The 26,088-nt window shown below is 39.1% G+C and overlaps 1 protein-coding gene across 1 annotated transcript; it reads left to right on the top strand.

Moving 5' to 3' along the window:
* Positions 1–714: 714 nt before the first annotated feature.
* On the top strand, positions 715–25,855 carry col9a1a (collagen, type IX, alpha 1a). The gene is made up of 32 exons (XM_023289928.3): positions 715–1,005; positions 2,099–2,173; positions 2,845–2,883; positions 2,992–3,054; positions 5,733–5,786; positions 5,973–6,008; positions 6,244–6,267; positions 7,186–7,239; positions 7,717–7,770; positions 7,871–7,903; positions 8,689–8,745; positions 8,863–8,916; positions 9,014–9,067; positions 9,189–9,242; positions 10,680–10,733; positions 10,818–10,871; positions 11,239–11,292; positions 12,192–12,245; positions 12,380–12,433; positions 12,530–12,574; positions 12,753–12,806; positions 12,983–13,036; positions 13,826–13,879; positions 16,131–16,202; positions 19,278–19,313; positions 19,418–19,462; positions 19,660–19,692; positions 20,161–20,307; positions 20,652–20,706; positions 21,506–21,694; positions 23,440–23,517; positions 25,052–25,855. The coding sequence occupies exons 1-32, from the start codon at positions 931–933 to the stop codon at positions 25,255–25,257; spliced, it is 2,064 nt and encodes a 687-aa protein (XP_023145696.2). The 5' UTR covers positions 715–930; the 3' UTR covers positions 25,258–25,855.
* Positions 25,856–26,088: the final 233 nt, after the last annotated feature.

Here is a 26,088-nt window from a genome sequence, read left to right as displayed (position 1 = left end):
CTTACACAGGTCAAAACGACTCTTTTTATTAGCACTTAACTAATTTGTAAAATAGTATGCGTGATCCTGTAGTGTATCGTGTCTGTGTATATTTTTTTATAGACCAAAATGTGTTTATATGAAACTCTAAAGTATTAGATTTTCAGCCGTTGTTAATAAAGTTAAAGCATAAGTGTATAGCTCAGTATAACCCATTCTTCGATCAGAGAATTCATAGCTTAAACAAAAATGTTGCTCTTTTGTATAATAAGAGACAACAGGCCTCAGGGCACAGACGTCTAAAGGACCTCCAGACTGAAAGCTGTCATTTTGTGTACACATTTGGCACCTCTGTAGATATCCTATCTAACTTTAGTCTTTTTGTGCCTGACTGGAGTTGGTGCTTGTCTCCTTGAAGGAGTTTGTTGTGTGTTTGTGGCTAATTTTTACTTCTGCCATCTATTGGTCTCAATCAGCGGATGGAGTCTGATCAGTTGTCATGGAGATAACCATTTTCCTGACAACTGTTCAACTTCAGGACAACTGAGCAAGCTCCAGCTGGGAATGAGGACACTGAAATGCAGCCGAGAGTCTCAAAAGCAACTAGCAACAGCTTGACTTAAGGTTATTTTGATAATAAGTAAGAAGCATCAGAAGCAAAGTGCTGTATAGTCCAATCAAAGATTTTTTTCTTCTCACAGTACTTTCAGCTTTAAAGCTTCAAAGTGAAGTAAAGTCCACCCCACCCTGTGTGCAGAGAACCCCTCCTCCTCCAGTCTGTCTGCAGAGCCTCAGCTTCTCAGGAATAATCAGGACTTTCTAACATCCTCCCCTTCCAGCAGGCGGTGGGGTTTCAGTCAGGGGGGGACGCTGACAGGTGGAGGTCTCAGAATCCCGTCTAATCTGGGAAAAAGGGACTTACAAGCGTCTTCCTCGGCCTGTGGGAAGACCATGGCTCTCTCCAGGATCTGTCGGGAGTCTTTGCTGGTGCTTTTACTGCAAATAGTGCTGATTTGCTCGGCTCAGGTGAGAAATAAGGGCTGTTGCTTTTTCTCTCCTGCTAAAGATACACTTGAATATTCAGACAATGTTACTGTAGGTGCTCACAGCCTGTGCGTAGTATTCACTGGTGGATATGTTAAAGCTGTTTTTTTTTTTGGTTTTTGCATTTTGTGGTGTCCAATGGTAGTGATTGAACAGGAGGGGAAGGTTCAGTTTGGGATTAAACAAAAATTCTGTACTTGACGACTGCATAAAGATTTTCACATAATTCCAGAGAGTTATCTAAATGCCAAAGAGGACATTGGGAAAAGAGCATGTCGTATCAACAAAGTGGGTTTTTTTTGTTGTTTTTTTACATTAGAAATTGCTGCAAAATCACCAGAACTCATTGATCATCTATATGCAATCACAATAATGATTTTCTATACGCATACAGTTATGTAACAGTGAGAATTTGGGTTGTTTTGTTATTTTTCTCCATTTTTAAACTGCCACAGGAGATATATTTTAAATCTTTGTCCCTTACTGAACTCATTTCCCCTCCATTGTATTGATGAAAATTGTGTACACTGTTATAGCATTTTAAGTTCTTAATTAAGCATTTTTAATTAAATCTAGTATCAAATCTGTATTACATGTTTATGGACTAGAGGGCTTTAAACCTGTTTGTTGTGTTTTTTGTTTGTTTGTTTTGTTTTTACAGATGTTTAGCTTCATCAAAGCTGTTTCTATTATTTAAAGGTTCCCTAGTATATCCTGCTAACATATACAGTATTTACAAGAAGTAGCCTACTCTACTTTAAGGTAGAAATTCTGTTTTTTTTTCTAACAAAATGCATAAATGAATGCTTTTAAAAGTTTGTTTTAAGTTCATCTAGAAGTTCACTTCATCCCAGTGTGCACACCTGGCTCCAGTAAGGTCCAGACAGCTACAGTAATCTGAACACAGTTCCTCAGTTGGTTTAATGGGACTATAATGGGACACCAGGTCTGGTTTCATGACCTTTCCCCTCACATCAGCCAGACAATGGGACCCTGTGTGAGCTGCCCTTCACACCAGCAGCAGCTCTGGATGATATTTGGAGATGGAAAACTGATTTTTGTGTTTGTTTTACAGAGGGGCCCGGTCGGTCCCAGGGGCCCCCCAGGACCGCCCGGGATAGCCGGTGTGCCCGGAGTGGACGGCATTGATGTGAGTGTGCATTTAGTTTCTTTTAAATCATAAACGCTGGTTTTCAGATGTGGGTCTTGGTATGGCTGTGGTCCAGTTCATTTCTGGGTTAATCAGCTCCTTGAGCAGCGAAACCAAGCAGCAACTGTTCAAACAATGATGCTCTTCTGAAATAACATGACTCTCTGGACTATAGTCATCTGCAACATAATTTTAGACGTTCCAAACTATGTTCATTTTTTTTCTTTGCACGGTTGTTGGCCTTCCATCAGATTGAGTTGTGTTTGTGGTAATGCATGATTATTTAAAAATACAGATTAAAAACAGAGAGGATCAGACCGCATCAAAAGGAAGCCAGACGTATGTTGAATGTGTCCCCTATAGTTTGTATGTGCGAATGTTTGGGAAACTGATTTTTCCATGTTTGTTGTGTTAATTCCAGAGCAAAAAAAGAAAAGGTGCATCTTTTGTCTCTAAAGTCAATAGAGAAATTATAGGAAATGAGGGAATGTTTACATTTTATCTCCTCAAAGATATACCGGGGTCACATTAAGAACACCCTTCAACTAGTGATAAGATACATCTTATGAAGCAAATGTTAAGCAGATGCAGAAACAAATAGAAGATCTAAGTAGTAGTATCTGTGGCTAATGTTTCCTTTCCATCTGAACATCTCCTTCTTGTGTCTTCAGGGGGATAGAGGACAAGACTCCACAGTGACTGGAGGACCAGTGAGTCAGCTTTTCATTTCTCTTTCCACATACTGAAACTTTTAATGGATTCTCACTGTGGGATTCCTGAACTAAAGCCACATCTCATGTTAAATCTTCTGCTTCCAGGGCCCTGACGGGGATAACGGCAAAGATGGGGCTAATGGAGCTTCAGGTCTTCCAGGGGCAGATGTAAGTAAAACGTGGCTGACAGACTGGTGGCTTTTGATTTCAACTGCTTGAGTGTTCACCTAGCTAGTGCAACAGGATGGTCTCCATTCCCAGGACTGTTTAAAGAAATAACAAAAGGCTCTGTTGAGCTTTGAATGCACCAGCCGCCTTGATCAGTAGATGTGTCTTAAATTCTCCAGTGATAGGATGTATTGAATCTCTGGAAGATCTGAGCTGCATGACTTGAGATATTCAGATCTGCTGCTGTGTGAGCAGTTTGTTTTGGCCTCCGGTGAGCAAAAATGTTAAGGAAAGAAATTTAAAAAAAAAAAAAAAACGGTCCTTGAATAAATCAATCTGGCTATTTAGGGGAGAGTCTCAAATAGCTTCCTGAAAGAAACAGGGGTCTTTTTGTGTGCGACTGAGGGGAGTGCCGGGGGATCGGCCACTCAGAGATGGCTGACAGCAGAGAAGTGTATGCTGGGAAAGGTGGTGCAGAATGGTCTCAGTGTGTTCACTGCCTGACTGTGGTGATGGTGCAGAGAACAGGCGGAGAGATTCATGCGGACGGAAAACAAGAAAACCTACAAACTGCTCCAGATTTTGCAGAATTTTTTTATTTAAAAAAAAATAGTGAGAACAGTTTTTGTACCAATAGGAGATACAGAAGATCAGATTTATTATGCTAGATGAAAATCGAAAGGGAATTTGTTTTTTTGAATTCCACTTTAAGACAGAAGTAATTGGGCTTTGTTGTAGAATAGACTGACCAGGTGGAGAAAGTTTAGAGGGTTAATAACAGGAGGAGGAGCTACAGAATAGAATCAAGGTCACACCTTACATCTGATAACAGGTTTTTTTTCACACAGTGAAGGAAAGCAGAGGAAGTCTGAATCATTCTAATGATAATCTTGTTTTGTTTTGCTTTTTTTATAATGAGGCCTATATGTTTGTAGGTTAGGACATTATTCATAATGGTGTCTTCAGGCACAAAAGTTGAAGTTGGTCTTATTTGGAGGCAAATGGCAAAAATATTACCTAAACTGTTTCTAGTTAAACTATCTCACAGTGCATGAATATTGCATGAATATTGCTATATGAACTGAAAACATTTTTATTATACCTTCACTGTCAACCGTTTTGCAACTAGATATTTAAATTTATACATTTTTTTCATTATGTTGCTAGATATTGTACAATGTGTATCATTATGTGTCCTTCAAAAAGTAATACACTGTTGTATACTACTTGGACATAAAAATGGAGCTCAAATTAGCCTCTCCTGCATGTTTTTTTAGTTTTGCTGCGGATACTAATACAAATGGAGAAAATGGTGCATTTTTTTTTTAAAGTGCTGATGAAATTCATGGTCCTACATCCAGCTGGACACAGAGTGAGAAAATATGAATGGGTATATTCAAGTTCAACTTATTTATAAGCGGCAAATTCACAACATACATTACTGTTCAAAAGTTTGGGGTCACCCAGGCAATTTCATGTTTTCCATGAAAACTCACACTTTTATTCATGTGCTAACATAATTGCACAAGGGTTTTCTAATCATCAATTAGCCTTTCAACACCATTAGCTAACACAATGTAGCATTAGAACACAGGAGTGATGGTTGCTGGAAATGTTCCTCTGTACCCCTATAGAGATATTCCATTAAAAATCAGCTGTTTTCAGCTAGAATAATCATTTACCACATTAACAATGTCTAGACTGGATTTATGATTCCTTTAAAGTTATCTTCATTGAAAAAAACTGCCTTTCTTTCAAAAATAAGGACATTTCTAAGTGAGCCCAAGCTTCTGAACAGTAGTGTATGTTATCTTAAGGCACTTCTAATATTATGATAAGACCTTACAAAATATATAGAGAGAAACTCAAGAAATGTAAAGTTCCTTTAGGACTCCCTCTGAGCAGCACTTGGCAGCAGTGGGGAGAAAAAAAACTTCCCTTTACCAGGAAGAAGCTTCCAACAGAACCAGGTTAAGGAAGGACGGCCATCCGCTTTGACCCATTAGGGTGAGGGTAAAGGGGTGAGACAAAAGTATAGTGGAAAGAGAACAGACATTTAATGCCTAAGAGAACAATAAACATATTTTCTCTTGGGCAGTGGGTGAGGCCAGTGACTGCAGATCAGAGACATGGTTCTTTAGCCAGAGATACCTGGAGACAGGACAAAACAGTTGGTTGCATGCAATGGTGACATATGTAAGTATAGAGAGAGCAAGAGGAGGGTAGAGGAGAGGTGCTCAGTGTGGATGGTTCAGGGTCACCTGAGCTCCTCTAATTATGAGCTTCATCACATAGTAAAGATTCAAGCCTAATCTTAACAGTGGAGACGATGTCTGCCTCCTGAACATAAACTATGACTGACTGGGACCCAACTAAAGACTGAAATAACACCCATGTGGCCAGTCACTGTGTAATGCAAGTGTGTGCTGTTGTGTTGTTCACAGGTAGAAAGTTACAGTAATTTCACCAAGAAAGCTCAGTGTTCACAATGTTGTACTCTGTATTCTTCACAAACATATTTCAAATATTATGGTAGCATGTGATAGACTCCAGCAACCCCACGACCCTAAAGAGGATTAAGCGGTGTAGAGATGATGGATGGATGGATGGATGGATGGATGGATGGATGGATGGTACCATACCTATAATGTCTAATGAACTCTTTTTGGTGTCTGCAGGGACCTGTTGGACCTCCTGGGGATCCAGGGGCAGTGGGCCCTAAAGGGGCAAAAGTAAGTTTGTCACTAGTACATCTAAGTGAGTAAGTCATCTAGTTGAAATGTCCTCCAGCCAAACATGGAGAGATGGTGCATGGCCGAGTTACGAGATTAGGTGTTTGCATCTGCAGATACACTGTACTTCCTTGTTGCGCTCTTATGTTTCTGATGTCAGCTTATTTCTGTTCTAATTGGTTTCAGGGGGATCCTGGAGCTCGTGGGCCGGCTGGAGAACCTGTAAGTGCAGATGTTAACCTCTTTATATTTGACATATATTTGGCTACTTTCTACCACAAAGAGATGAAGCTGTATTTTTCATATCATACAAATGATGTATTATATCCCAGTAAAACATACACGGAATGTATTCTACCACTGACACAGCATTCTCAAAACTGAAGAAAAGGCTGCCTATAGGGAATTTTCACAGATTTTTTATTGACACTTGTATTTTATGATTTCTGTCTTACAGGGTGTAGGACCTGATGGACTTGATGTAAGTACCAATAACATCATATTTTATACAGTTTTAACTTCATGGACTCTCTATGAATCAGTAATACAGCATTTTGTGTTCACTTTTATGTGCTGCTGTGGAGGTAGATTTTCTGGGTTGCCACGGTGACACGCTGATGCTGATTGTTACAGGAAAAATAATATTGCCTAAAAACAAGTCTCCATTTGAAGCGAAAGCTGCTCATGCTCCAGCATCAGTATCCCAACACCAGGAGGTCCAGAACTGTGTGTAGCTCTGATACCAAGAAAAGCAACACACAATTCTGAATTCTGAAAATAACAATAGATCTTTGGATTGAAAGATAGAATAAATAGATCCTGTTTTGACTGTTCCCTGCCATTCTCGTACTCGAAATTTCCAGTCAAATGAAAACCTTATTAAAAAAAATCAATGGTGCAAAGAGATGCAGTTTATAAGCAAAGTTATGCAAATAGAGGTGCAAAAGATATGAATAATTTGACAATAACAAATAACAAATATCATTTATGTCAATATGCACAGGTGTAACCAGGAATGACAGGAGGATTTGTGTAAACAAATCATGGTAGGCTGTGACAAAATGCCACATGGTGTGTATTTAAGGAGTAAATTAACCCCAAACTAAACAGTCTCATTCACTGGCCTGTTGTGGTCTGTGAGAAAACCTGCTGATGATATCATAGTCTTCAGACGACACCCCCAGAACACGTCTACATTACTGTAGCAAGATGTGGATTTTCAGCAAAAACAACTCCTTTTGAGGTGGTCTTTAAATCTACAGTCATCATGTGGTCCAGCACAAAGAGCAGCGTTACATTATCTGGACACTCTAATCATTTCCTTTTACCAATACCAGTGTTCAATTTTACAGAGTGGGGGCTATACAGCTGTTTATGCAAGCTTTGTTGTTCTTAACAGGGTATTCCTGGTACAGATGGGCTGCCAGGAGAAATGGGAAAAGTCGGAACCCCTGTGAGTAAAAGAGTCATCTTAGAACTGGTTAATGATATATGTACACTAATGTTGAAAAATTTGGGGTCACCCCAGTTTTGCACAAGAGTTTTCATATCATCAATCAGCATTTCAACACCATCAGCTAACACAATGTAGCATTAGAACACAGGAGTGATGGTTGATGGAAATGTTCCTTTGTACCCCTATGTAGATGTTCCATTAAAAATCAGCCCATTTACCACATTAACAATTTCATGTAATCTTCATTGAAAAAATTGCTTTTCTTTCAAAAATAAAGACATTTCTAAGTGACCCCAAACTTTTGAAAGGTAGTGTATATGTATATATACATATATATGAAAAGTCTGTCACGCTTGAATTCAAATAGTTTGATAAGTTATCATTTCTTCATAATTTATATTGTAAGTAAACCTCACAAATCATGTGCTGATCATGATTTAGCCATTGATAAATACAAACTTTTCCATGTCACAGGGAGCGAGAGGCAAAAGAGGTCAAGTTGGTCCTCCTGGTGCTGCAGGTCCTCGGGTAAATATCACTTCTGTACTGCTGTTAAACATTATCCGGGGAAAATGAAAAGTTTTTATGAATATATGCTGTTATATAAGCACTTGCATCTTTTCTCCAGGGACCCCCAGCTGTTTATCAAGGTGAAGACCTGGTAAGTAGATTAATTTCAACCCATTTATACATAAAATCCCAATGTTACAAGTAGTTTAAGTACCAGAGGAAAACACAAACTGTAATACAAATAGCATCACTTGATGCAAAACATAGTATGACTGCACAAACCCAGAACAGAGGCTAACCAGGCTAACTCACAAATAATGGGAATAAATTACTAAGATGTTGTTAATATCCAAAAAAGCAAAGCTGGCTAGCTTGCACATACAGAATTACCATCAAAAGTCATTCTATTGTTGTGTTTTATGGGAATAAGAGTGATATATTTCAAGCTTTAAATGATTAGTGTTGTTTGCTTTAGTCCTTTTTTAAACAAATTTGTTTTTAGTTTAAACCTTTTCCCATGTATACATTAAATTTCAATGTAATGATTATGACCTTTGCTAATCTTCAGGCAGACATTTTTCTGTTTATGTTGGTCAGATTGGTGCACATGAGCAGATGCTGGTAGTGTTAGAATCCCAGACATGAAAACACTTTTAAACAAAAGAAGCTTCTAAGTTTATTTTTTATCTCCTCCATGATATCACTGTTTGAACAACAAACTAACTCTCAGTTCATTTCTAGTGATTTTCATGGCTGCTGTTCTGAAATCAAACCGACAGTTGCCAAGGAATGGTCAGGGTCTTGTCATAAATTGGTGAAACAAAAAGACATGTTTCATTTATTTGCTGATGCTCACTGGGTCAGGGGTCGCTGTCAGTGGAGCCCCCTGGTGGCAGGGCTCTTCCATGACCTCAAATAGGCTGTTGTATTTTTCAGTGTCCCAATGCCTGCCCCTCAGGTCTGCATGGACATTCTGGTCTCCCTGGCATGAAAGTAAGTTTACTGCCATTTACCTTATTGTCCTTCATTGATGTTGACTAAAATGCATTTATAAAATAAATACTGTGCCCTTGTTGTTGCTGATTTTTAACATTTACTTTTTGCCTGTAGGGCCACAAAGGGGTTAGGGGAGAATCCGGTGAGCCCGGAAGACAAGGACATAAGGTAATCTCAAGATAAAGAGCTAATTTTTAAAAGAAAAACAAACAGACAGATAGATAGATATATAATCCTGACATGAATGGGCTTCATTCTCTCTTAGGGTGAGGAGGGTGAACAAGGACTTCCTGGTGAAGTTGGAGCTCAAGGACTTCCAGTAAAATATTTCACCATTCTCTCTCAGCTGGCTATTACAGCAAAAAAACAAACTGCATCCACATAGATGGCTTTACACATTCAAACATACTAACACTCCTCTATCTGCTGAGTAATTTTAGGGCCCAGGTGGACCGAGAGGCCTTTCTGGAATAATGGGCTCCAAAGGTGACAGGGTAAGAGGATGATTTATAAAACATGAAAGATATACATTTTCTCTGGGCCTACAGGACACCAAATGAGAGCAGTTGTGGTTACCATGATGGGAGTCTGATGACATTCTTATACAGCTAAAGTCCACTTAGGGAGGAGGTGGGGGTGGATGGATGGATCAACAAATGCTGGACTGCTGTCTGTTTTATGTTTCAATATGATAATCAGTGTTGTTTTCTTTAACTATGACCACTCTGTAAGTATAACCATGTGTTTATTATTGGATATTTTTTTCAACCCTGCTAATGAGCTTCCCCTAAACTTAATTGATCCTTTCCTTAGCACTGTCATGTTATAGACAGGTGTTTGTTTATTTTATTTTTTAAAAATGGGACAGTTCGTATTCATGTATTAATGCTGTACAGCTAATTTCCATCTCGAGTCCCACTGGCAGATAAAAAATAAAGAAATTACAAAAAACATAATACCATAACTGAAAACATACAAAAAAGAAAAATAAGCAGTAAGTGATAACACGGTGTGCACATGACAGACAAAAGCTGGGGGACTAAGGCAAGCTACCAAGCGGTAATTAATATTTACACATGATTATTTTACAAATATGTCTTTGTTGCTATTGCACATATCCCTCTATCATTATTGCACATTGCTATACCACACTTACCCCTCTGTGACTATAACATAAGATTCCACTACATATATCCCTGTGACACTATTACATATAAATGTAATGCACATTTCCCATTGTCACTATTGCACATGATAATATTGCACATTTCTCTTAATCACTATTGCACATTCTCCTGTCTACATTATGCATAATTACCCTATACATGTCCCTTTAACAGCATTGCACATATCCTATTATCACAAATGCTCATGTTCCTTTAACACTATTATACATGATTGTATTGCACAAAGCCCACGTCTACACATTTAAAACAAATTACAGAGAGTCCTCAAGAACAAGCCCCATCAACGGGCAAACAGATGCACATGTATGCTGCTGGTATCCTCTATTGTATTGTATCAGAGGGTAATAAAAAAAGACCTACATAGTCATTTAGGCTGGAGAACCTATAGCAAAATACCTTGAATAAACTAAAATAACAGAAAAAAACATACACAGTTTATACTAGAAGAATCTAAACTTCTAATCCTTTTAGTATTCTAATAGGTTTTCACAGAGGAAATTAAAGCACAATTTATCTACATATACAATGCAAAGTAGCTCACTATCTATATAAGCCTTTAGCAGAGAAAGTTCAAATTAAGAGCTCCTAAAAGATTGCAAATTATCGTCAGAAAACTCATCAGTCACATCAAACGTCTAATCTAATGACTGTATCTATATTGTCTGCACTGGAGTACAACCTGTATATAGTTTTAATTTGAAAAACTTTAACTAATTCGGTTTTTACTTAATTTTCCCTTAACAGGGACCTCGTGGAAAGTCTGGTGATGTGGGCCCTCGGGGAATCCAGGGAAGCCCAGTGAGTGGAAATCTTATTATCACCTCTGGCCAGTCCTGTTTGTTATTATTACAGTAAAATATTGATGAAAACTCTTTTTTTTAGGGAGATCCAGGCCAAAGAGGAGCTATAGGTGAGACCGGGCCAGGAGGAGTAGTGGTAAGATTACACATCAGACTGCAAAACAGTGATATTTGGCTTTAAACACACAAATGACACACAATAATACATAAAAACTGCCTAGTCCTAGTGGTTTTGCCGTCCTTACATCATGTTACCACTGGAAAAACACTAAACAACATCAGTGAAGATTCATGAAAATGAATGTCAGTGTCACTGGATCAGCCTGGCATCGAGTTCATAGCCAGGATTTTTGATACACTAAGGTTAACAATCAGATTTCAGCCATATTTAAAGATAATAAATATAGAATATGTTGTCACCTCCCATTTTGTCTCTGTTACTTTGAGCTCAACTATTTATCTTGTTATGTCGTGATAAATTAAGGTTGTCTGTCATTTCACAGGGCGACCAAGGTCCAGCAGGAATCAGAGGAGTGCCAGGGCCAAAAGGAGAAGCTGTGAGCACTGCTTCATGTTGTCAATCAATAAATACATCTTTCTGCCTTCTTACCATCCTACAGTTTTTCCACTTTTCAAACCATCCATCATCTGCCAATATCATCCTAATGTTTCCCTTTATACCTGCATTCCAGCTACCTTTCTTTTCTTCCACTTACCCATCATTCTCTGTTCACACTGAATGCTGATCATATTTTAATATCAACTGTATTATATCTTGTTCCTTTAAGAACAAGCTTTAAGCCCTTTAAAGGGCACTCAATGAAATACTTTGAAATTCAAAATATCAACCCAGGAGTGTTATTGGAGGACATAAGGCTTTTTAACTTCTGTGACATTTTGAAAAATTTAAAATTTTCATGTTGAAATTCAAGGTCAATGAAGTTACCATATATGGTTCCTTGCCCGTTAGTGATAAAAAAACAAACAAACAAACAAAAAAAAAACACATACCAAGAAATGCATATATCTTCACTTATCACAACTACTCAGTCGTAACATATGTGAGTTTCGTCAAATAACCATGGTTAGTTTTGACCGCAAATATGGAAGAGGACCAAGCTGCAAGTCTGTCTTTTCCAACTTCGGAGAAAAGAGAAAGTTTGATACTTTCCAGGCCTCTGCTGATTGGTCAGATGCCATGATGTCATGTGGTGTAACGTAGAGGGATCTTCCCTGATTGGCTGGGTGAAAACCACATGCTTCTTGACCTCACTGAGAGGCAGAAGCAGCGCCATATTTAACGTGTGCGGAAGTTACCAAATACAATCACTTGCCCCATGAAGGGTGAATGTGCTGGGCACCAAATATAGAGTAATACTTTCATTTAGATGTATATGTAGTAATACAGGTAATAAACTTTGTGTTAACCTCTCATTGTTGCCTCTCCTGTCAACAGGGCCTTCCTGGTCCAGATGGTCGTGAGGGAATACCTGGGCTGCCAGGGTCCAAGGTAAATGCTGTTTGTTTTCAAGTGATTTTGGACACAAAGCAACGCAGGAGTTTGAGAAATGTGATTTTAGTGAGAAATTCTGCAGTCTGAACATAGAGCTTATAGAGAGTTTAAGTGTTTTTTGTTGTTTTCAGGGTCTTCCAGGAAAAAATGGGGCTCCAGGTGATGCCGGCTCACAGGGACTTCCTGTAAGTGACCTCTGACCCCCGATTCATCAGATCAGCAGTTTACAATTACCTTTCTTGTATCAGATTTTAATGTTTAGTTTCATTTTCTCAATGTAGGGTTTGCCAGGTGCTTATGGCCCAAAAGGACATGGTGGTCTAAAGGTATGACTAAAACTTCTACAACAATCTTCTGATTCTTCTTCTTCTTCTTGTCCTTGTTCTTGTTGTTGTTCTTCTTCTCGTACAGTTTTTCTAATGTGCCCAGTGAGCCACATCTAGACCATAATTACATTGTGAAATGAACCAGCATTATTCTGTTCCCCTCTCTTTCTGTCTCCAGGGTAACACAGGGGATCCAGGAGTTGTAGGACTGATGGGGTCTCCAGGGAAACAAGTAAGTTAAAAGCAAGGTGAAGCACACCCATTATTATAAGGTAAAGTCAGTTCAATTGTACAGTGAGATCCTCAGAGCACGTATGTAGAAACACTCTCCATTCGAAGCACAAGACAAGAACTAACGTCAGCAGAAGCTGTGATGATGATCTGATCTGATGCTGTATTTGCTTCCAGGGTGAACGTGGTGAGCAGGGAGAGGTGGGACCAGTTGGACCCAGAGGAGGACCAGTGAGTCGGAACTTCATCTTTCACTTTAAAGCTCCATGATACAGTTTTCCACGTTGAAACAGGAAGTACATTGGCAGTCCCACATTCCTCCCCTTTACTTCTCTTTAGTCCAGCTATGATGATAGCAACAAAACTAGACAGCTGCTTCTTGTGACAAGGTAAATATTGTAGGCTGAGTAAGTCTGGTCAGTCTGACCAGTCTGACTGAAGCTAATAAGATCTAAAAGGATGTTTTTCTGTACTGCTAAGTGATGGCTGAGAGAGATTCCATTGTATAATGCATATTTTGTTTCAACAGTGGCATCAAATAGCAAAGATAAAACAGACTTGAGCAGCAGTAGCACAGTTCAGCACTGCTGTCATGCAATGTGAAGATTCTACATTACACTACTCTGCCTTTTATGCACTCAATACATCATTTACTAATGCCTGCACATAAAACACTGTACACTGTATGTAATAACTGCCACAAAAATGCCATAAAACACTCAGGGTCCTATTAATAAATTGATAGTGAATGCATTTTAACCCAATCTTAAAGCCATAGAATTAAACACTTTAAAATGATCAGTTAATTGCTAGTTAAAATTTTAATCTAACATCTTCATTTGTAATATATTTTAATATATATTATCATATGTAGCAGAAATGACTATATTATCACCTGCTGCAATATTGCATACACAACAAAACAGCACTTAATAGCAGTAAGGAGAAAAAGTAGGAAAATCTTTTTGACACACTTCTCATTGCGGGCCCGGATTTTACTTTGGTTCTTTTCTGTTTTAGGGTGAACGAGGTGTGAGAGGACCTGATGGGCCTCCAGGATCACCAGGAGAAAGGGTAAGAGCTGACAGAAAGCCTGGTTAATGTGAAAGACAGAATCTCTTTACCAGTGACTGGGACCATCAGAGAAGGAAATCACTCCAGAGATGCTGGACAGGTAGAGGAGACTGAAGATTCTGGTGAAAGTCGGTTTATGGAATATGTTTATCTGCTGCATTCACTGACACTGGATATTATCGAAAGGATATGATATTGTATTCATGGAGCCTTGGTATTTAGTTAAAGAGATTTCAGAGATACAGTAGGTCTGGGGATTTTTGCTGTTTCCCACTTTTACAGCAGACCTGTATAAATGCCTTAGACCTATTTCAAGTATTTTGTATAGTTCAAAGTTATGTCAAGCAGCAATATTAGCCTATCTCGACTCAGTTGTTGTACGGGAACAAATAACATAATCACAATCCTACAGGCATCCAGAAATTGTGCAAAGCTTTGTCTGATTAGAGACCCACAGCCTCAGACTTTGAAAGCCCTGATTTACAGTATTAATCTCAAAATGAAATTGGATGAAGATAAAAGAAGCAACTCAAGCAATATTCACTGTGGTGAAAGTCAGCCTGGTGGATTATATAAGCAGGGTTGTGAGCATAAAGCAAACAAAAGGAAGTTTTGTGCAAGAAAAACCAAAAAGAATTGGACTGAATATTCAGTTTCACACAAAATACATTCATGTTCTAAATTTAAACCTTTTCACAGAAAATTGTTTCACAATCTGGATAAAAGCTACAGGTTTGTGGTGAGTATAAAGAGATAATATTGACATGTGCATTCCTTTATCAGTCAGAGCAGATTTTACCTGACATCTGATGAACATCCACAGATGGATACATAGATTATAATAAAATAATAAATAATAAATAAAATAAAATACATATATCTATATTTGTCTGAACAATTTCCTCTGGGAAAAATAAAGTTGATCTCATCTATCTATCTATCTATCTATCTATCTATCTATCTATCTATCTATCTATCTATCTATCTATCTATCTATCTATCTATCTATCTATCTATCTATCTATCTATCTATCTATCTATCTATCTATCTATCTATCTATCTATCTATCTATCTATCTATCTATCTATCTATCTATCTATCTATCTATCTATCTATCTATCTATCTATCTATCATTGCTTGGCATTTCTTTGCAGCAGTGTGTTTTAGGTTATCAGCATACATAATAAAATAATCCAATAATGATTCACAGTAGTAAAGACTGAATCCTGTCAGTGTAACATATAAAAACACAATCATCCTCTCAGGGTGTGGGTTAGGGTTAACAGAGGAAAAATAACTTGAAATAAATTTTTGATTAATCTCTTTGTGCAAACATAAAAATACAAAGTATTGTGCAGCTTCTAAGATTCTCTGCTGGCAGGCAGCCAAACCGGCTTGTCAGGGTTAAAAGCAGTGCTTAATGGTGGAACTAACTAACCCTGAGAGGAAAACAACAGGATTGTAATAATAGTGTTGTGAGAAAGGTCATGGATGAAAAGGAGTCAGATTGGGAATCAGTCAAGAAAACATTGTGATAGATGTAAATTCAACCAGGCAGAAAATATTCCTAATGTTTCACCCTTTCAAAAATGTAATCATTTCCTAGATTAGATCTGATGGTTCTCAGGCAGCAGCCAGCTGATCCTCAGGCTGGTCTGTGCTGAGAGATCAGTAAGAAACCAGCACCCTGAAACCTAGTGTTCAAAAATACCATCACCTTATCCTGAACATATTATTCAACATGAGAATAATTCAAGATAAACCGAGTATCTTGCTCAGACATCCACTTCCAGGAAGTGGAGTCCTGTTTTGTGTTTTATTAAATAGCTGAAGCTTTTTATGAACTGCTGTCCCTGCAGTTAAGTCTCTAATCCACTGGCATGAATGGTCTCTTGTTATAGGGTTTTTTTTTTCTGCAGCTCAGGGGGGATTCAGGGCAGGAAAAGAAGCTGAGAAGCCCTGAAAGAAATCTCTGTTCCCCAGGAATGCCCACATATCCACATACACCCTGACACATCAGAGGGAGGGTGGATGGTCGGGTGGCTGGCGTGGGGGTCCAGCCTCACCGTTCAGATGCTGCGAAGCTGGAAATGTTTTTTAAAATTTTTTCTGTAGATATGGTCAGGTTATGGGGGAGGAAACGTTTCTGAGCTGCACACAGTCTGTTCTGTGCTGTGATTCTGCATGTGCATGTGGGCGTGGATTCTGTGGATTTAACAGTTTATGTCTGTGTGTGGGTGTTTTAATAGGGAAGCAAAGGGGATCCAGGACTTCCAGGACTGCCAGGCCCGGCTGGTTATCGTGGCCAGAAGGGAGACAGGGTAAGAGACACGACGTGGCACAAGACACAGATTAAGTTTAACGTGAAGCCATGTGAGCACAACGGCCCAAACATGAGCAGTTACATGTACCCTGGCTCAGATCATAGAGGTGCACCTTCAGTCTGCTGGTAAAGACCCACACTGATGCTATATTCTCACTGTGGTTGGGTTTGGGAGGAGCTATGATGAAGATTAAACGATGAAAGAGTCATACAGATATGAAGTGTCCACTTTAAAGTGAACAAGACATGTTATCACGGCTGATCTGGATCTCACACACAACAGAGAAGAAGTTAAACCAGTCAACCTCTTGCATGGGCGTTCAGTGAAAATACAGTATCGTTTACAGTGCACTGTATGAACCTAATTCATCAACAGAGGCAAATCCTTTAATTCAACTAACGGCAGGATTTTTGGTGTAACTGGTACAAAGCGGTGCACTGAAAGGATTTTATTGATCTTCAACAAAGAGGCATCAAATGAGGTCCAAGTCTGGTCTGATGTGTTTAGTGGAACCTAAACAAACACAAGGATAGAGTTTTGGGTAACTTGATATAGTAGTTCAGAGTTTAATTCAAAACATAAAGTGCATTTAGTTGCATTTAGTAAGCAGTATTCATACAAGAGCCGATGTATTATAATCAATATTCTATAATAACAGTGTATGAAATGTCAAGGTGTATCTGGTCGTTTTGAAGCTTTATTATTTATTACATTGAATTTCAGCTCATTGTTTAACTGTCTGACCCACAACTTTTCTGTTCTAGTTCAGTGTCATTTTCAGCCTTAAGAGTTCCATCCATCCATCCATCCATTATCTATACACCGCTTAATCCTCATTAGGGTCGCGGGGGGTGCTGGAGCCTATCCCAGCTGACTCGGGCGAAGGCAGGGGACACCCTAGACAGGTCACCAGTCTGTCGCAGGGCTACATACAAAGACGAACAAGCACTCACACATTCACACCTACGGGCAATTTAGAATGATCAATTAACCTCAGCATATTTTTGGACTGTGGGAGGAAGCCGGAGTACCCGGAGAAAACCCACACATGCACAGGGAGAACATGCAAACGCCTTAAGAGTTGGTAAAGTAAAAAAAAAGAAAAAAAAAAAAACAAAGACAGTGAATACTGGACTTACATTCATCAGGTGATGCAAACATGACTTCAGATTAATTTGTCAAATGAAATAAAAAGGTTAAATTGTCATTTAAGTGTTCACAACTGCTGTCTGCTGCCTCCAAGTGGCCAAAAAAGAAGTATCTGCTGCAGGTTTACAGTTTTTCTCAGTCGCTTTGGTGCATTGCTCAAATCATTCTTGATGTTTGCAAAACAGTAAGTGCATTTCTCAAAACAATTCGTACAAAAAGCAAAACACCATGGATTACTTGCAAAAGCCAGTCTCTTCCTCAAAATCCTTAGTTCATCTCTCAAAAGTAAATATCTGTGTCAATGAACATGTCAGTGCCATCAGAATGACAAGTCCTTGTGTCATTGTGTGGATCAGACAGTCAGACTGCTTAGTCATGTTGTCATTCTAACAGTGTTCTCTGGAGGGATGTTCTGATGGAAACTATGGCTGAACTTTGATGACAATTATTGTAAATTGTAAGTTACACCTTAGTGTATGTGGGAAATTGATTGCAAGAGACTGGACAAGATTCACATTTATGCTTTTACTGTTGTAATTTGTTGACAGACCACATCATTGTGATACAGAAAGGAAAACAGCGCTGCATAGCACAACGAAAAAAACAAAAAAACAAAAGTAGAAATGTGAACATAGGACAGTCTCCTTAGGGAAAACTGTACATGCAGTGCTGTAGGAATTACAGTGCAGTCTTCCTACACCTCCTGATGTTCCTGTCTGTTGGGACACAAATTCTCATCCACATCATGAACATCTTCTCTTGCGTCTTTGAGCGATTTCACAAAATCCTAACCCTTCACACATTTCCCTTTGTAGAGAAATGCAAGATTCACTTGGGAGCAATTTACCAATTCAAGACAGATTTAGAAAAAAAAATCTAATGGAAATGTATAGAAACATCCTTAACATATTATGACAACTTGTTCAGCTATTGTGTATGTAAGGACTTATGCGATGAACTAATGCCTAAATGTTGTGGGGGGTGAGACTATTCAACACAGACCCATTATAATACATTTTAATCAACATGACAGAAGCAACTGATAATGTAGGAAACAGCAGAGAATTGAACATAATCATTTGCATGGATTTACCAAAGCATTTGCAACTTGTTCAAAGAAATGAGAAACTGCTTTTTTGATGTGCACAAGTGACACAATGATGTGAAGATTGAACAAGTAGTTTAGAGAATTTCAGTTCTGATCTGAGAAATGTACCAAAGCGACTGAGAAAAACTGTAAGACATTAGCTGCAGTGATATCCAACATACACTCTAAATATTAGTCCTCGTCAAGTTTAAGGCTGCAACCAAAGATTATTTTCATCACTGACTAATCAGTAAATTACTGCCTTGATTAACTGATTAGTTGTTTAGTCTATAAAATGGAAGAAAATGGTGATAAAAGACAATCAGTGTTCCCCAAAGACAAAGAAGACGTCCTAAAATGCCTTGTTTTGTCCACAACCCAAAGATATTTAGTTTACTGTCATAAAACAGTAAAGAAACACAAAAATATTCAAAATAAAAAAACGTGGAATTGAAGAATTTGAAATAACTTTAAAATAACTCAAATGATTAATAAATTACCAAAATAGTTGGTGACTAATCTAATTACTGACAGCTAATCAATAAATGCATGAATTGTTGCAGCTGTAGTGAAGTTCAGCAGGAGGAGCCTGAAACGGTCATGTAAAAGTTTCACCTCTAAAGTTTAAATTCAGTCAGTATGAACAAGGCAGAATCAAGTCTGAACCAAGGTTATAAAAACATCAAATGTCAACAATTTGCTTTAACTCAACCACAAATCTATGAAATGGGAAACAGCCTTAATAAGTTTTATTATTCCTGCAGACACCGATGCTGCCGATTTCTTGTTTTTCTACTAAAGACTTAAAATAATAATTCCATTCTTTCTTTTCTCAGGGTGCAGTTGGTCTTGATGGTCCAAAGGGAGAGCAGGTAATTGAAATAAGTTTTTAATATAACACTGAGTCAGACAGATGACAGAGTGTTGAGCTGAATCAGATTAAGTGCCAAAAATCTGTCCCTCTTCTATGTTTTAGGGACCTGCAGGAGCTGAAGGAACACCAGGAGACAGAGGAGACTTTGTGAGTGATTGACCACTGATCGTCCTGGCAGCTCATTAGTGAGCAACCAGTGACTGAGATGTAGCTGTAGAAAGTGACACGAGCTCTCAGAATGCAGTAATCTGTGGTAAGAGGGTGACTTGACCTGTAAATCTGGTATGAATAACTATAGATTCTGCTGTCTACAAACATATATTCACATATCTTTTCCTCTTCAGGGTGACCAAGGAGAACCAGGAGAGAAAGGATCGGTATGTTCACCTAAACCTGACTTCATGCATTCAAATAGGAAGGCCTAAATATTTTCTGACAGCAGCACCTTTGTTTCTCACGCCCCACAACTCATTAGAGAGCATAATCAGCTGCTTGGCTGCAGTTTGTTTGTGAGTTTTAACTGAAAAGCACCCACAGAAGATTATGATTTGCCACCAAAGGTTAAAGCTGCTTGATCAAAGTTTTGCAGTTAAATGCTCCAAGTGAGGTCTGGATTTTATTCTAGCTTTGGCGATAAGCGGTGCAACAAAATTTTAGACAAGCAAGTGTTGAAAAACCCCTTTCCTTCTTGTTTATAATCCTACCCATCCGTTTGAGTGTGTTTACACATAAATAAATATTGACTCTGCTCTCACAGAACATGACAAGCTGACAAAATATCAAAATAGATGTTTAGATTTGGTTCACCAACAATTTCCTGGTCTGTTTGCTGCTGTTGATTGCAGACAGGCCCACCAGGAGAGACAGGAAACAAAGGGCCTGAGGGCAGCCGAGGGCAGCCAGGGAAAGAGGGCAAGTCGGGCCAACCAGGACCACGAGGCATGCAGGGTGATATGGGAGTGCCAGGCCTGCCAGGAGCACAGGGCCCAGCGGTGAGAAGCTCTTTCTCTGAATTACTCTCTTCAGGGCTATTTATCGTGTGGTCTGTTCCCCCAACTGAAGACAATTCTGGTTATGAGGGGTTTTGTACAATCGTCTAATTTTTCTCAAATAAATTGCTGGTAGAAGAAAGAACATGGTGCTCAAAACTACCAGCCACCGGGGATGATTTGCCACAGTTTAACACACATTTCAGAATGTCAGGGAGGAATTTCAATACAGCATGACATTTATGAAACTAAATATATTTGGTGTTCTGAGACAACAGGGTTACGTTGTTTTTTCCTATAAAAACAGAATAAATGTCCATCACTATCAACAATCTTTACTTGTGCAGGGAAAATCCCCAACAGATACTCACATCAAGCAAGTCTGCATGAGGGTAATGCAAGGTAAGTGTTCGTCATATTCATTCTGTCACTTCTAATCTGCTATTCCCTTCTTGGTTTAACTTAATGCAGCACTTTTCTGAGACTTGAGTGACATTACCTTTAACCTTCACAGTACACGCAGCAAACCCTATTAATCCGTACACTTGGGGTCTAGTTGGACCCCAGTAGTATTTAATCTGTTTCACATTTCTGTACCTGTCCATATCCTCTCAATGTATTTTTTCCTAAAACGTGTGTCGTCTATAGATACAAAATTATAAGAAACAATGAAATTACTATTGAAGATTACTGACATGTATTGCTTACAATATTAGTGTAAGAACTCCTGAACTGAAATGAAACAAAATGCAACTGAAACAGTCATCACAAGAGCAACATAACACAAACACACATAAATAAAAGATGCACAGTCCACCTGGGGTATGGCTTTGATCCCCATGGACCCCATATGATTTTTTTTATATATACACCACAAACCTGGTTGGACTCAAATAAGTTTTGGTGTATGTGATGGCAACTATGTAAGTGACAACGACCTAAAGGGACTGAAAAATCCAACTTACAAATAAAAAAATATGACAATTATATACCCCTGGAGTTCGCATGGACCCCACGTGTACTGTTGAGGGTAAACAACAATCTGACTTTGAGACATAAACATAAATCTCAAGTGAAAACTCTCTCAGTGTTTGGATATAGTTTGCTTTTTTGGGGTTTAAACGTTAACATTCATTCTGCTAATAGTTGCTCTGAGGTCATCTAATGACTAAAACACAAACCATCCTCTCCTGCATCACAGAGCAGCTGGCCCAGCTAGCGGCCAGCCTGAGCAGGCCTGAGTCAGGCATCGCTGGGCTTCCTGGTCCTCCAGGCCCACCTGGACCTCCAGGACCCACTGGAGAGAATGGTTTCCCCGGCCACACAGGATCACGAGGTCTACCTGGTCTGAAGGGTCCACCTGGGGTAATGGGCCGCAAAGGACCCAAAGGTGAGCTTCAGATAGGCAGTTCTACCACCATGTGAATTTGTGATTAGAAGGTTTCTTTACGCTGTCTAATAATATATCTATATATAATATATATATATATATATATAATAATCAAACGTAACCCGCAGCAGCCAGTCGACTGCAGACGTGCCCTCAATAACTGTGACAGTGATGTTAGGGACTGTAAGCACACAATAAAACATGAACATGGCATCCTGCATGTGATGCTGCACTAAGGTGGGGGAAGGACCACCTTCCAAAACCATTTTAAAGGACAGACTCTCATCTTTGTTAGTTGTTGTGAGTCAGAAAATATAAATTTAGGCAACAGATCAGAGTAAAGCTGTAGCACAGCAAGTATCTGACCCTCCAAACTGCTTCATTAAGACAAGAAAAGGAGGCACATAAGAGAGCTGGATATCATTGCCGCTGTCACTGGACAACTAGTACAGCACTGCCATGGCCAGAAAACACTACAGGCACTGAGCAGGACATCAGAATACAGGATCAGTATGGATACCTCTATTATGTCAGGAGTATTACCAATACAGCCAGCACAGCCCATGTCAATCACCCTACAACCCTGTGCCACACATGCATCTTCAAAACTACTAATGTAGGCAAAACGCTTCAGCTTCAGCTTTCCTCATTTGGTAAAATGATGCCATATATAGATTTGAAGGTTTAAACTGACCGAATTTGCTACCAAGCCACAGAGAAATAAGTTTTTAACATGTAAAAATCTACATTTCTAGAGGTGTGTTTTGACATGCAGCGTGCAGCGGTCAGAGGAGAAAATGCAGCTCAAATTCTGTGCTCTGATTTAAAGGAGCCCCACGGCGTTTTCTTGTGAACAATCGAAATTTCTGTTTTGATTCAGTGTTTTTCCACAGACCTGTTCTCTGTGTGCTTGAGGTCTAACAAGCCTGTAGAATGTGCATCCTTCCTCATAAAACATTTGCAAAGCCATTTTTCAAACCTGCAGTCCAGAACTTTTGTCTCCCCCTTCTGGCAGTGAGAGTAATTACACAAACTCCACTGAAACATGCTTATGATGTAGCCTCACTGCGCTATTTCAGTTTTTCACCAGAAGCTACACAACTGTCCTAGTTACTGCAGTCTGATGTGCATCGTTAAAGTAGTTCCCCTCTACAGCTCCAGCAATCCAGCAGCCAGTGTGGGAATGTTGCCACAGAAAATAGATTTAAAACTCCACTATTTAGCAAAATACTGTACACTGTAGCGCAGTAGTGTGAAACCACCAGCCCAACAGCATCGTGGACACTTGTACTTCCTAATGTGTGTGTTCAAGCTCAAACAAAACATGAAACTACAAGGAAATGCAGAACTCCAAAGCTTCAAAGCTCTACTGGAGGTCAAAAGCTATTTGAAGAATATCTTTCAGGCTAAACATTAGTGTTGCTGGCACTTTATATATAGGTAACATGATACACAGTCAAGATGTCTGCACTAGGATATGCAAAGAATTTTCAAATCTGACAATACAAATGGCAAACCTGTCCATCCTTTAGCTGCAAGCATCCATAAGTCTTAGAATTTATTGATTGTCAAAATGATCTATCATCTTTTGTTGCTGCTGTGACCCATTTCCCCTCAGGGCTCAATCATCTTAATGTTAACAAGGGAGCAGTTGAGGTGTGAAGTCTGACTTTAAACTTTGCACTAATTACAGTAACTCCAATTATGTGTTTCCTCCTGGTGATAATTATTTTTCCTCTCCGCAGGTGATCAGGGTGACAGAGGGGACAAAGGACCCACAACGAGGGGACCCAAAGGAGCACCAGGTGTCCCTGGTCTACCAGGTAAATGACAACATATCCATCCACTATCTATACACCACTTAGTCCTCATTAGGGTCACAGGGGGTTGGAGTCTATCCCAGCTGGCTTAGGGTGAAGGCAGGTGACACCTGGACAGGTCACGGTCTATCACAGGGCTACATATAGAGACAAACAATCATACTCACATTCACACTTACAGACAATTTAGAAGTACCAGTTAACCTCAGCATGTTTTTGGACTGTGGGAGGAAGTTGGAGTACCCGGATAAAACCCACGCATGCACAGGGTGAACATGCAAACTCCATGCAGAATAATCCTGGGAAGGCGGGAATGCAAACCAGGGATCTTCTAGCTGAAAGGTGAAAGTGCTAACCACCAAGCCACTGTGCAGCCTAGATACTTTGTCATTTAATTTTTTATATTTCCTACAGAAAGGCAACCCTAAATTCCACTAAAATGAGAACATAATGAATACACAAACTTCACATTTCCAGAATACAAAATTGAGTGAATGAATTCACACGTTACCGTATCTCCGTCCAGTCAGTGTGTTAAAACACAGCTAGTAATATTACCAACATAAGGACAAGCAAAAACTGACAAAAGAAGGCCAGCAGAGAAATGCAACTGGTATTCTAATTTACAGATGTTTGCTTATATTCCAGATTAACTCTAAATTCTCTAAACTCAGCCCAAACATGAAGTCAAAGTCAAGTCAAAGTTCCCAAATGTTAAGCAACCATATAAGAATTTGTTCAAAAATTTAGTCAAAATTAATGGAATTTAGTGGAAATTGAACACAGCCTAAAAAACTTATTTAATTGAATTGAACATGACTGTACATATGATGAACAGTCGTTGATGGTCAGTGTTGAATGAACACATTTCAGTTTGCACTAAGAAGGTGTTGAGTTTCATATTAAGGCCTTCAGTTATCAATACAGTTTAGAAAAGCTGATATTCTCTACAAGATCATACTGAAAAACTTTTCAGTATTTTAAGTTTCCACTTAGTTTCTATGCTGCTATGCCCACAGTCTCTGCTAACCAAAGCAATGATGGACCAATAATGAACCGTGCTGTAGACTTACTATACTGAGTTAGTGTAACTGATAAATATGAATTGTCATGTAACTCCCCGGTTTTTCAGATTGCCCAGAGTTTCTAAAAGAGATTATAGATAATTTGAGGGGCTTAGAAGCAGAGTGGTCTAACCCCAAAAAATCCAACCTGAATTTTATATAATTTCTGTAATATTTTATGGTCTATGTTTTAGTGACATAGTGGTCTAACCTACAAACCAAATATAGCATTACAGTGGTGCCTCAAATGTTAGACCATTTTTAAAACACAAAACTTTTAACCCACTCAAAAACTACAGAAAGTGGTTTAGACCTCTCTGCTTCCAAACCCTTCATTTATTTATGATCAGACACCAGGTTTGCCTCTGAGTGCACAAGAAGAACAGAACTGGGCACAGACCTAGACAGTATTTTTAACTATTACAGAAAATAGAGGATGTTTAACTTCTTCTTTTCTGGTCCTCTTCTTGCAGGCGATCCCGGTCGACCAGCTTACGGCACAGACGGCCGTGACGGACAGAGGGGCCCTCGCGGTGCTCCCGGTATTCCCGGTGTTCCTGGGCCTCCTGGTCCCGCTGGTCTGAACGGTTATTGCGAGTCTTCACAGTGCATCCTGCCGATGGTGGCGTCACCAGTTTCAGCAAAGGACTCCGGCATGAAGGGCCCTAATGAGATGTGAGGGGCCACAGCTGAACTGGAGGAAAACTGATAGACTGGAGGACAAATCAGAACACTAGAAGATTTGTCCATTTGGATTTTGTCACTTGGTTTGTATGTTTTATTTTGTGATTGGGTCAGCTCATTTTAACTTTTGACTGATGTTAAGGCAGACACTCAACAATTACCATCAGCTTGTGAAACCCCTTTACGTAAAAAGTTTTATTTTACCTCACTTTTGCCATCTCTGTAATGTAAAATTAAAAGGAGTATTTTTGGGAAATTAAGAACTCGCTGCATATGTACAAACCTTCCAGCCCCATTTCTGTCCAAACATTAATGAAAGTTTTTCTGTACGTTTATGTAAATGTGTCAATATGCAAATTATACTGCTGGATAACGTACATTTGTTTGTGAGCATCTTTGCTGTTTATCCACTTAAATGCCCTTTCCTCTAAATGTGGGATATGTTTGATAATTTCTGTCATGTTTTTGTGATTGGAGGGTGGCGATGTGTGAAAACCTCTCTGGCAGTTTTATATGACTTCTTATTTATTATATCAAGGTTCGACGTGACATCTTCAAGTTGTACAAAGGAGGAAATAAATACATTTTGATAACCTCTTGCACGTTTTATATGGATGAGCACAGTCCAAAACAAACAGAACTGATGTTCTGTTCCAGGGTGATTCCCTGGATGTTATCCTGGAGGACTTCATGGTGGCTCCTTTACCGAGTAGTTATTTTTGTCCAAAGATGTTCAGTTTACCACAGAGGAGGAAAGAAATCAGAAAATATTTACGTTGAAGGAGCTGAAATCAGAGAATTTAGATCAGGAGTCTCAAACTCATTT

This window comes from Amphiprion ocellaris, chromosome 4 (genome assembly GCF_022539595.1).
Source record: "Amphiprion ocellaris isolate individual 3 ecotype Okinawa chromosome 4, ASM2253959v1, whole genome shotgun sequence".
Taxonomy (NCBI): domain Eukaryota; kingdom Metazoa; phylum Chordata; class Actinopteri; family Pomacentridae; genus Amphiprion; species Amphiprion ocellaris.
Note: the sequence above shows the minus strand (reverse complement) of the source record. Positions and strands in the feature narration are given on the sequence as shown.